The sequence below is a fragment of the Xiphophorus maculatus genome, chromosome 20 (genome assembly GCF_002775205.1).
Source record: "Xiphophorus maculatus strain JP 163 A chromosome 20, X_maculatus-5.0-male, whole genome shotgun sequence".
Classification (NCBI taxonomy): domain Eukaryota; kingdom Metazoa; phylum Chordata; class Actinopteri; order Cyprinodontiformes; family Poeciliidae; genus Xiphophorus; species Xiphophorus maculatus.
Window position 1 is genome coordinate 14,773,602 of NC_036462.1, and position 12,893 is coordinate 14,786,494.

General features: G+C 40.3%; 1 protein-coding gene across 3 annotated transcripts; it reads right to left on the bottom strand.

Annotated features, from left to right (window-relative positions):
• Nucleotides 1–1,267: 1,267 nt before the first annotated feature.
• LOC111605797 lies at nucleotides 1,268–6,684 on the bottom strand. 3 transcript variants are annotated; one of them, XM_023324556.1, is made up of 3 exons: nucleotides 6,605–6,684; nucleotides 6,013–6,162; nucleotides 1,268–2,850 (listed from the first exon to the last, which is right to left on the bottom strand). In XM_023324556.1, exons 2-3 carry the CDS (start codon nucleotides 6,158–6,160, stop codon nucleotides 1,904–1,906), a joined length of 1,095 nt encoding a protein of 364 aa, XP_023180324.1. In that variant the 5' UTR covers nucleotides 6,161–6,162; nucleotides 6,605–6,684; the 3' UTR covers nucleotides 1,268–1,903. The 3 variants fall into 3 exon arrangements, with proteins under 3 accessions (XP_023180324.1, XP_023180327.1, XP_023180325.1); XM_023324559.1 differs by lacking the exon at nucleotides 6,605–6,684 and adding an exon at nucleotides 6,545–6,562; XM_023324557.1 differs by lacking the exon at nucleotides 6,605–6,684 and having other exon boundaries at nucleotides 6,013–6,518.
• Nucleotides 6,685–12,893: the final 6,209 nt, after the last annotated feature.

Below are 12,893 nucleotides of genomic sequence, written 5' to 3' on the forward strand. Positions count from 1 at the left end.
GTGTCTGTAGAGTTGTAGAGAGTTTGAATTACTCCATGGCTGAAATAAGTAGCAACTTTGCTTAGACTTAAATCTTACAAAAGCCTGTTCCAAGTCATTGCATATAAAAATATGTTTAGCCATCATATTTCTTATAACCACGTGATATTTTTCTAACTTTGCACCTGGTTGTTCTTGTAGAGTGTCCTGTCTGCAGGGAAAGCAAATTGAATAAGAAAAAAAAAACAAATTTCTGCTTATGCAAAACAGCTTCTTCACCACCTCCAGCAGATGAACAGAATATTAAAGTTATAAGTTTCAGAAGAATCTGAAACAGGAACTGAATGATGCTTTTTTCTTTAGGATGACAAGTTTAGCTTTAACCCTAAGTTGCTTATTGATCAGCATATTAACATGAACGTGTGTGGTTGGGTTAATTTGGTCAGCACGACACCTGAGTGAAGTTGGCCCAACTCCTTCAAATTAAACAACATTCGTGTCAAATTTGTTCGCAGATATCGTTTTAAATGTATTAATAAATGTTTTGTTAACGTATTAAGATAACCGGTTGACTATCCCTGGTCAAAATCAAATTCCCATAAATATGTTGTCAATCAATTGTACTACATTTGTGCAGCAAAAATTTCCCTTTGTCATTATAATTTTTAAGATAAAAAAAAAAACTACAAAAAACATCTCCAGAGGTCACCAGAGATTGACCTCTGCCCTCATCCCCCACGTTAACAAAATAAAATAAACTTGACCTGAAATATTTGTGCTGTATTTGTGCAGCTAAAACATTTGCAGCACAGTCTGTTTACACCAAAGTTTTGTTTGGTTGATTCTTGGCAATCTGTGGAAACATTTATTAATATTTTCTAAATGATAGCAATAAAACATTTGATGCCAATAATAGTAACTGTGGAAAATACCACAGCTTCGCTGGGCTTCGCCTTGTAGGCTTGTCTGAACCGTGATTGGCTGGTCTGCCTGTCAATCATGGTCGACAACAACCTATCAGAGCCTTAATGGGTGGGAATGTTCTAGAATGGGGCAGAACATGTTTTTGATATAGTTTTTGCAGTAGTTCAGTAGTTGTAGCAACTGTATTATCAGAAAGGAGTTCTAAGTTTGATATTTTCTGTTTACTGGTTTGTTTTGCTGCATCAAGAATTGTAAGTTGAATGATAATAAAGGGACGCCACATCTTTGATCGGATGCCTGCAGTTTTTTTCAGATACACCAAGCCCTTCAGTTCAGTAACATTTACTTCTCAGTTTCACCGGATTTTATTTAAGGGTATCAGAGTAAAGGAGCAGAATACAAATGCATGCCACACTTCTAAGATTTTTCTTGGTGAAAACTTCTCCTTTTTTTATTTCACTTCATACAGTTACACAACTTTGTGCTGGTCTCTCCTTTAACATCCCACTCAAATATCATTGAGGCAAAATGTAAAAAAAACCCAACATGGATGATTTTCAAGGCACAGACAGTCTGATGACCCCATAATAGCAGGAAAAACTCCATCTGTTTGCCCTCGAGTCCCTCGGTTTTCATTACATATATCTTCATGTCAGGCAGCATCAGCAGACTTTATGTTACACATTGCAAGATGCTGTTTGCCCCTGGATCAATCTCACATAAACCGTGGCTTTGTGTAAAGACAAACATCTGAGGAAACTGATGCCCCGAGGAATTTTAAAAGTACTTGGTGTTGCTCTGCAAGCACGCCTTGACCTGCCTCCTCAGCACCTCTCTGCACTCTACAAATACTATCCCCAACATGTGAAAAGCTGCCTGGGAAGGTGTGTTTACTCTCCTGTCAGAGCAGCGTCAACAGGTAAAACAGCCGCCTGCACACTGGGACCACTCTTCATGGTTCTGCTGCAAATACTCATCAGCTGGACTCTGGCTTTGTTTCTTAAACCTGTGAGACTCTGAGAGAGGACGCTGTGTCTCTGCTGTTGGACACAGACGAAAGTAAGGACTTGATGCATCCATTCAGCAGAGAGTCTATTGTCCTGATTAGACAAGTGTTCACACTGAGGTAGAAGGGAAGCATGAACATGCAAAGCACGCTAACAAACGCTATTACTGTATTCTCCTCCAGGCTTGGAAAACCCCACTGTTCCCGTCTGCTCAGGTGGGTTTGATTTGAATCCAAGCTCTGCCCTCTGACTAAATCCAGGTAAACGTGTTTCTGAGTCCTCTTGACCTCCTGTCTTCCCATCTTTTCAGACAAGCAGCCATGGGAGATGAGGGGAATGTCTCCATCAACACACTTTGGGGTAAACATTTCTGGATGAAGCGGCTTGAAGGTTGCAGGCGCCGCTCCATCCTGTGTTCTCTTTGGTTCTGCAGAAGTCTGGTTTCTCCTCTGCAGGCCCGTGCTGACGGTCAGCAGCAGCCCGAGGAGAACCAGGAAGGCCACGCTCCAGTAGTGATCCATGACTCTGTGCATGGGACTGAAGAGGTTAGGAAGACATCTGATGAGAGAGTCGGTTTTGTCCAGACAAGCAGCCGTCCACCCTTCCTCCAGCTTCCAGTGCCACCGGACACTGAACGCCACGGCGATCCACACCGACAGGCAGCAGAAGAAACCCACCACCTGTGGCAAGCTTTCGCCTTCATCCGAGACGCTGCCGTCCTCTTCCTCCTCATCATTACAGAAAATTGTCCGGGAATCAGCTGCAGCGTGTGGCCACAGCAACCTGATCAGGGTCTCCGTAGCGATCAGAAACGTGGTGAGGAGCAGCACGGCTCTGTAGGTGTGGCTGAGGAAGAGCAGGAAACGCAGGGCGATGACATCACCTGGTGGGTTCAGCTCAGTCAGCCAGGACTTCAAGACGCAAAGGAAACTCAGGAAAGCTGTGGGATCACAAGAGAGTCAGCAGAAGCCCAACTACCAGCAAAAACACAGGTTGTTTGTTTTAACAAAGCATTAACTCTAACGGAAACATTTCATATTGCAGTAAGCTTAGAGAAAAGTAAAATCCTCAAAGTAGTGGAAGACTGTTACTTTATCTGAATGAAGCTGCATTATGAAACCTTTATAAAAAAATTTAAAAAAGCTCTTTACTGTTGGTGACATTTGTTGAATATCAATGACGTTCAAGTCGGATGAATGCGACCTGGCCGTACAGACACAGCTCACAATTTAAAATACGTTCCAGTTTTACGACCACATATCCAAGTGGCTTTGGTCACATTTGTAAAACTACCACCTGTGTTGTTTTGTACCACATAAGGGCAAAAAAAAAAAATCTAATTTGGTCACTTCAGGCTGTAGTTTTTATCGTCTCAGGTCTTTAATGACGGTAACAAAAAAAGGTGAATCTCGGTTCTTCGTGAATCTCGGTTCTTCAGCAGGTATGATATCATGTAGTAATTCTGAAGCCTTGGCAATCAGTGTTTGCAAAATTTGAGCTGTAATCATCAAAACTAACTCCCACCCAGCCTTTAAAAGCTTCCCACATGATAATGTCGAGCAAAGAGGAGTGGATAGAGGACATCTCCTTGGTGCACACCTGCCTTCACTGAAACTCTTGATAAAGGTTGAGTCGGTTCAATCTGAGTGCAGAACCTCGACTGGCTTTGTTGCATGTTCAGTAAGAGAGCTAATACTGATACCAGCTGCACACAGCTTCACTTCAGTAAGCTACATTAAATTCTCATCTTTAAGCGGCAGAAAGAACCAAGTGAAAGCAGAGAAAATGATCAGTGAAGCAGCGCTGACCCTGGACAGGCAGGAACTTTCAGATAAGAAGCTTCTGCTTTTCTGGCCAAGAACCTAATCAGTGGCTGAGGTGCAGACAGAGAGAAGCAGGGCATGTGCATTACACATTCAAATTCAAGATGTACTAGATAGTACTTCAAGTAAGGAGTTCAGAATTTAAATGTGTGCACTTTCTCAAATCCTTTTGATCAAGCCCCTTTTTTTGCTGAAAACCTTTTAATCATTAGATACACACATCATGTTGATCCACCTGCTTCCAGACAGCACGAAAAGCACAAAGTAATGCAGAATTATGTAGAGTAAGAACAAAGATCCATGTTTTTTTATATATTCTTCTCTTAAGTTTGGTGTAATTGTATTCAGAGGTGAAACGTCTATAAGAAGTCCAGTTCTTTTGACTGCAACATTTAGGCACTTTGATAATCACAGCCTCTGTCAAAGATAAAAGTAGATCCAAATTCATTGAGAGAATCTATGAAAAACACCAAAGATAGCACAGTTTGACAAAATGTTTCTGCAGATCATGTTGTTTTATTGTTTGTGGATTGATACGTTTGACATCAAAGTTAAAAAATGAAAATCTGCACTGCAAAAACAAAATCTTACCAAGTATTTCTGGTGTAGTTTCTAGTGCAAATATCTTAGTTGTACACTTGAAATAAGACACAAATAACTTAGTAACTTTTCAGCTAAATTTAGGAGTTTAAGTCAGTAATTCCTTCATATTGATGGAAAAGTTCTGTCATCGGCAGATAAGTTCACTTATAATAAGACATTTTTCCCGTGTTACAAGTAAAATAATCTGTTAATGGAACTAGTGCTTTTTCAGCAATATGAAGAAAGTATTGACTTAAAACAATTTCCTGTATCTTTCTGAAAAGTTACTTATAAGTTAGTTTTGTCTTATTTCAAGTGTACGAAGATATTTTGCACTAGAAACTAGACCAAAAATACTTGGTAAGATTTTGAGTTTTTGCAGTGTGTTGCAGACTTTTGACATGTAAAAATAAAAGTAATGCAGAGCATTACACAATAGCATTGCACAGTAATAGAAAATCTTCAGATAGTGCTAATTATAGTGAGGCATCAGATGACGATATCAGTTGTAATATGTTTTTATTTTCTCTCTTTTTGTCACTTTTGTTTTCGTCACTTTATTAGTTTTAGCATTTGTGAAACATCATTTTTGTCTGGTGTGAACATCTGTAGCTGTGATACTGGCTGAATATTACATTAGTGTGAAAAAGACAAGTTCACAACACTTGGAATATATTAGGCAACAATTATTGCACTCCAGGCAGCCCTTTGAGGTATAAATATGGTATTTGATATTTCAATGGCGACATACCTGCCAATCATTGTGCAGTTTTAGTAATACGCCTTGACACAAAGTTTAAACAAATGATAGAAGGTTTTTATAGAGCATAATATTTACAAATATTATATGGTTAAAATGTAGCCGAGATTCCTGTCCAAAAATATTAAAAAGTACCTTAGATCAATAAAGTTCTTTGTCGCTTTATACCAACTTCACTAAAGCTCACAAAATACTAACTGAACATGCCTCAGCTTCAATGTATTCTTAGATTTTGATTTTTCAGGTGAAGCTTAAATTTGGAAGATTTAAACCACGTCACTATGAGTAAGTTTATTTCATGGACAGATCACAATGTTCGTCACTTTCTCATCGATCGCGGCCATCTGAGTAAAATTCAGAGTTTTTTTTATATTACTTGCAGGCAGCGAATGCAATATTTAAAGAGCCAAACATTGTCTGGATATGATTACATAACTGGATTAATTTGAATGTATTTGGAATTGAATTGGATTAAAAGTAGCTTGATGTGATTTGAGATTCACGATCGTTGTTGTGAATTGTTGCCACATAAATGAAGCGCATCATTTCAAACCTGCAGAAAGCTTTGAGTCGCCAGGATCAAAAGGTAAATTAGTGTCTAAAAACTTCACACAGGTTTAATGTTTGATCACGCCCTGCACCATCTTTGGGTGGGGTGAAGGATAAATGCTCTGCAGCACCTGCGACCACATCTGAACTCTACTGGCATCACTTCAGCAAAATGAAAGCTAGAACCACTGGAGGTCAGCAAAACGCCGACCTTCAGGGCATCAGGACTGCAAATCTAAAACAGCACGAAGGAGCAGTTTGCTGACAGTGGTGTTAAAAACAAAAGCTTCTTTACTGGGGCTTAGGGAGCGCTTCATGGACAAAAATTAACTACAAACATGTTTAATAAGAGGTGCAGGTTAAGTGGTGCACCTGATTTTGTCCTTACCTGTGACCAGGAAGTCTGTGAAAATCAAGAGGGAGCAGCAACAGAAGCTGACAGGACTGTGGGACGCAGCCAGAGACGGCAGGACGAGAAAATTGCAGACCAGTTTACACGCAGACAACACCACCGCTCCTTCCAACACACCATCCATGTCTGCAAGGAAACAACAAACATGGACCAACAGGTTTTTCTTTCTGCCCCAGGGAGGAGGAGCTCAGGAATGTCAGGAACGCTGCAGGTAATAATCCAGCTACACAAGAGGAATATCTTCTGTGAGATTTTGCTAAAAATGATTTAAAAAAAAAAAGACTTGTCAGTGAGTGCTCCAAGAGTTTTGGATCAATATTTGCTTGCGTCCATTGGTCATGAACCCTGGACCAGACAGAGCTCAGGGACGAGTTCGGCTCTGTCCCTGAGTCAACAAGAATGATACAAATAATTCAGATAAACCAAACCACAAAACCTCACAATCACACTGGTTCAAACTGGAGGATAAATATTTCTATAATCTTTAAGAGATTAAAAAATGTCTTACTGAAGCAAATAAATCTCTAGAGAGAAAGAGAACAGCTGCCATGAGGTTATTAGTTCTTACCTGCTCTCAAAAAAGCCTGACGAGCGGCATGTCAAAATAAGCTTCAAGTGCTTCATCCGCTTTCCTCACCTCCCCCTTTTGCTCCACCCTCACGGGGATAACGAGCCCTCCCTACCCCCCGCCGCCACCGCCCCTGCCCTTCCTGCACCTGGCCTCTGGAGGTGACAGCGCTTGTGCACTTCTGGAGGGTGTGGCTGTGTTTGTGCAAGCTACAAAACCAGTGGAACAACTAGCTAGCCATGCTGCAAACAGATGCAACGTGTTTGTTTATGTGTGTGCCTTTAAAGGGAGACCTGCTGATGTAGGCCAAGGGCGTGAAAACAACTCCTCTGCATCCAGTTTGTTCAGGTTAAATGTTGAATACACACCATGCAGGACTTTGTATACAGCCAGGTCAAATGGTGCATTTCAATGCTGTGGTAAGGTCCATTATTACAAAACGGTGAAGTGAAACATATTTAGTGCAAAGCATTTGAAAAGAGGAAGTTATTTTTATTTTGAAGAATGCTTTATTTATTTTTTTGAACAAAGTGAAGCTAAGGGTTCAGTTTAGCAGCCACCATGACGGACGCATTGGTGCGGTTAAAAGAGGAAACAGCCGACCAACCGTAACGCATCGACAAGGACAGTCCAGGTTTCGATTGTATGTGATCTCCAATGTGAACTACAACCGCAATAATGTCACACTTAGATGTGACTTGTCTTGCCAACTGCCATAAAAAAGAAGCATTCAGTGTTTGCGGAAGTAAGCATGAATGCTAATGGTGGAGCATATCTTATGATTTTGAAGTTGTTGTCCAACCACAGCCAGCACTTTAACAACTTCATCCTCATAATAGTTCGCCATGGTTGTTTTTCTTCTCGCTTGCGCGTATCAGAACGTAGAGTGGTGACATTTGAAGAAGGGATTCCCCAGCAGGGAAATTATTTTGCAGTTACAGCAAGAATTTTTTATACACAGATTAACACACACACACGATGGGAGCTGCGTCTGCAGGCAGCCAGCGCCATTTTTGAAGGAGGACATGCGGCAAAGGTCGTCGGGACTGGGAGTCGACCGGGAGTCGAACCGCGGACCCACGACGTCCGCGGGTCTAAGGCCTCCAAATGTGGGGCGTGCTAACCCCCTGCGCCACCACAGCACGCCCCCATGACATTCGAGTTGGTTGAATGTGACCTAGCCGTTCAGATTCAGGTCACATTTGGAAAGATCAGATACGTATCGGATATCCAAGTGGCCGCAAAAGTCTGGCTTGTGTTGTTCAGACTATCAGAAAAAGATCAAATGCAGGTCGCATTAAGGCAAAAAAAATTGGATTTGGGTCTCCTCAGGCTGCAGTGTGAACGCAGCCAAAGACCAGCTTCTGGACATCTTTAGGGAAGCAAAGCAACGTTTCGAGAGCTTAACAAGCTTCGAGAGAAAGAAAGCTCCCCAAGCTTTCTTGCTTTCTTGCCATTGTTGCTGTTCTTGCCAGATACAGCAATGTAACAGAGGACTACATGCAAAACAGTATCTGGAAGGAGGTGGCAGATGACAAACCAGAGGAAGCAAGCCAAGAGACGTGAAATACTACATGCTCCATCATGCTGTGGTAAAAGAGGACAAAGCCACAACTAAATTCAGAGAGGTATTTTATGTATCCTCACATGATGATAACAGTCTATCCCTCAATGAGTGTCTGACTCTGCACACTGGACCTAAACTGAACCCAAAGGGAGGGTTAGGTCCACATTTAGCTTAATATGTGGACCTAACTCATCTAGTTTAAATGAGGTGTCCTGAGAATGAACAGATTTGGTTTTGGAGTGTCTCCCTGTCCGTTCCTGCTTGCTGCCACCATTAGAAAACATCTGAAACACTGGAATGGAAAAGCCAAGGGCAGTAAAGGCTCTCAAAGATTTAGCATTTAGTTGACTTTATTTCAAGCGCACCTACTGTACAGGAAGCTCTATATGTGACAACTGCAGCACAAGGACATTCAGGAAGGTATGAACCTCTGCAAATGAGTTACCAACTCATCTGATCTAAAAGCATGTGGAAAGAGAATGGAGTAGAGTTGTGAGTGATACATAGTCCTGTGGAAATGTGCTTACAGTACTGGACCTGGTTTGGAGACCGGAACACAATGATTTTGTGTTTAATCAAAAGGCGCTAATGGACATTTTGAAGGACAGAGAAAATGCAAAGAGAAGTGTAGCTCGTATATTTGACCCTATTGAGTTTCCTGTCAGAGTGAAGTGCCTTTTCCAAGAAATGTGGGAGAGAGGGTTCAGCTGGGATGAACCATTACCCACTGATTTGACAGAGAAATGGGAGCAGTGGTGTACAGGAGCTACCACTGTTGTACCTGGTGGCCATTCCCAGGTGGTACCACAACGTAAAGTTACACGTCTACTGTGATGCAAGCAAACTAAACCACTGTTAAATTTAGAAATTTACAACAAGCTTACGACTGTATTAAGAATCACTGAAAATGGTTTGTTACCAACACAAGGACTTGTCAGAAGGTTCAGGGAGAGTTAACTGCAGAAGAGCTTAGTGCAATGAAATGTACCGGATAAAGGCCACACAAGAGAGTTGTTTTAGGTCTGAAATATCCAAGGTCAAAACAGAATGTGAAAGCAGATTCTGAAATCAAAAATTTGAAAACATTTTCGATGAAAATGGTCTATTAAGTGTTGGGGGAAGACTGCAGAACTCAGATCTTAGTTTCAGAGAACAACACCCCTGGATACTACCAACAAGTCACAATATTCTGAACTACTAGTTCAGTCATGTCATGAAAGGGTGAGGAACAAATTTAGCTTTGGATAGGGAGACAGCTTGTTATAGATTTTGTTTCAAGTTGTTACATTTGCAGAAAACTCAAGGTCAAGGCAGCACAGCAGATTACTGCTCCTTTACCTCGATACAGAGTAACCAAATCACCTCCTTTTGAAGCTGCTGCTGTAGATTTTTCTGAACCTTTTTATGTGGGGGATGAAAATTGGCAAACTCAAGGAATGAAACAAATTATCACATGGACTTGTATTTCTCACTGCTGTAATCAGGCCGACCTGGAGATTTATTTCTGCCTACACATTACAAACTCAATAGTTACTCCTACTTTGTAATGGTTCCAAGACCTTTTACAGGATTTCATATATATTGTATTTCGGAAGTTTCGACCAATAGCATCATTTCCTCGGACGTGCGTAGTTTTTCTTGGTTCACTTCATAGCGAAGGATAATTCCAGTAATCCCACAGCTACAGTTATTGTCGAGTTGTCATTTCCTCATCTATCCGAACTTCCTTCTGACTTCTTGGATCCAAACTACCTTTACTGAAGCGCAACGATTCTTTTCATGTCAAAGTGACCTGGAACACTTCATAACCCATTTCCTGACTAAAGCTGCACAAACAACATAATCCTTCTACAAAGACTCATACATTTAAAGTCATAAATGTACGTTTACAAGATATATTGGAGGCCCAGGATTAGTGACACCATGAAGGGTTCGGTTTCTTTGTTAAACATAAACAGAACGACAAAAGAGTTTTCAATTGAAAGAATGAACATTTTTCTTTGAGTTGAACAATCGATCTCAAGTTGAGACGGGAGGTTCAAAACCTCCAAGTCATCAATAAGCAAACTAGACATCTAAACAATCATTTCTTTTATATTTAATTCATGTAATTATGAGTTGCTATCCAGTGCCACCAGGTACATTATTCAGCTTATGCATATAGAAATAAAGTCTTTTATATTGGAAACATTTTGCAAAGGCTCATGAAAAGCTCTCTTATAATCGAGTGAGAATCTGCAAACTGTGGAAGAACTTTCAAATAAACAAGTCAAATATTTTCAGATGAGTTTATCTCATCCTTGAACTCAACCTTTGACTCAACCTTTGAGATGAGTTGCACTCTCAAGGGTTTTATTAGACTGGACGTTCTGGTTTTAAACAGAAGTTGTTCTGTATCTTTTGTGTGTGTTTTGAATAAACACTCTCCAGTCAATGTTTTCCTCACCAAAACATCGATGTCTGCTCAGCTGCCACTGAACGTCTTACAGAAACAGTCACATTACTTTGGCTATGTTTGGCTCATGTAGTTTGTACTTTTTTATTTTTGCATCTTTAGTTTCCTGGTCTAATTCTATAGGAATGTGTTCAGTGATACATTCTTTAAAGTAATCCTTTCAGCAAAATTTTGTTATAAAGTTAATTTATTTGAACTTCATTTCTTCTACATTAACAAACTCTTCACTGCAGAAAGTGAAAAAGTGAATAAAAAATATAAATCACATTATTTTCAAGTGGATTCACTTGAATATTGTTCAATCTGGTTTCATCAAGGCCATATTAATATTTGGAACTATAACTCTGCCATTGGTATGAAGCCGAGGAAATAACCCATGTTGGTCAAGGCCATAGTAGTTATTATGAAAAATGTCATTTTCACTGTTATTTATGACACTGTGTGCCACATCTTCAACTTGAATTTGACCACCTTGAGTGAAGAAACCACAATTGTTCCAGTGAATAATAAACTCTGGGGCACTTGAAGCTGTGTTATTTATTATACAGTGGCTCTTTGATGATTTTTTTTTACAATGACTATTAAAAACTTGGATTAAAATGATAAAGAGCTAATGATTTTGATTTTTAGGTGTTTCTCCAGCAATTAATTTCCATGAAGAATAACTCTAAAGATATCAATAATATGTTTTATGATCTGTTTTTATTATTAGGTTGGAGTATGTGTGTTTTCTTTACATCATTTTCCATCACATAGGAAAAATATCAATCCTTTTTATGCAAAACTTTGTTTATCTTTACTTTAATCTGTAAAAGAAGAAATAAAATGGTGGTTCATTTAAAGTTTTCCACCATATTTTCTTTATCTAAACTTAAAAGTTGTCTTTTTTTTTGACTGTTTTATCAGCTTGTTATGGATAAATGACCCAGTGTCCTTCCTCAGTCTCTTTTATCTGCTCACATACACACTGCTGACATAAGCACAACATTTAAGACTGGCGACAGTCGTCTATCTTACTCGTAACAAAAAGTGATTAAGGCAGGCCAGCACCCCTTGGAGACGGTGCAGAATGAGAAGATAAAAGCAGAACTCACAATCTTTGCTTCACTTGGTTGCATCCCTACAGTGAGCTGAGAGGAGCCCAGCGCTGGACGCTGAACGTCACTCTGTGTCTGTTCCACTTGGGTGACATTTGATCCTTTTCGGCGTTAAAGCCTGTTTTATATTTAACCAAATGTCATTATTTCTCAAGGTAATAACACTGAGGGGTTTTGGTCGAGTCCCTGAACTGGTAAACGGACCTGGGTGTTGCACAGAAGCATTACAAGCTCTAGCAGCCTTCATTTGAGAGTGACTTGATGTAAGATGGGGGGGAGACATGCAGCAAAGGTCATCAGGTCGGGACCTGAACCCATTATGGCCCGTCAAGGACTAAGGTCTGCGAATGGGTCGCGGCTCCTAATCTGCAGCACAGACAACATACAAGTTGTCTGTTTTGCAAGAAGTCAGGTGACAGCTGCGGCTGTAAAGTGGCTGTAAAAGTTGCAGACCCCTGAACTATCCGCTGTAGTTAATCAATTAAACTGGGACTCTCAGCAACTGGATTTAAATTGCTTTAAATACTTAATGGAGCAGTGATGAATGGGAGTTGCGACACAGAAAATACTCCCGTTTAGAAAAAAAAGAGTTTCTCAGACAATGTTTCTGCTCTGTGCACCATTTTCTAACGTTGCTTTGTTGTTTCACCGCTGACGTTGCTCCTCCCATTAACCGTGAAACACCTGTTGGGTGGAGTTGGGTCAGGGCAATTCATTCGGAGGCTAAAGATTGAAATTGTGTCCAGCAGGAGGCCAGTTTTAGCAGTGCATAAATCACTCTGTTATGCTTCTCCCCATATCTCCAACTTCATTTAAATGTATTTGTTTCCTGCAGGTCCCATATTTCATTTCATGCCAGTTTGAGTTTTGCATTTTCCATGAATGTAAATAGAGGCGCTGAGCACTGACAATAGCAGGTGCATGATAACGATTTACTTTGTTATTTGAGTTTGTCGTAGTGGCCCAACTAGAGTCCTGACTGAAATCTGTGCAGGGAGTTAATGATTAGGGTGATGGGAAGGAGGCCATCCAACTTCTCTTACCAGGAACTCATCGCCAAAAATAAACCGTAAAAACTGCCGGTGGAAACATGCAAAAAATAAACAAATAAATGGTCAGCAATTATAAACAAGATTACTATGTGATGCTAACAAAGTGGTATCTCATAGT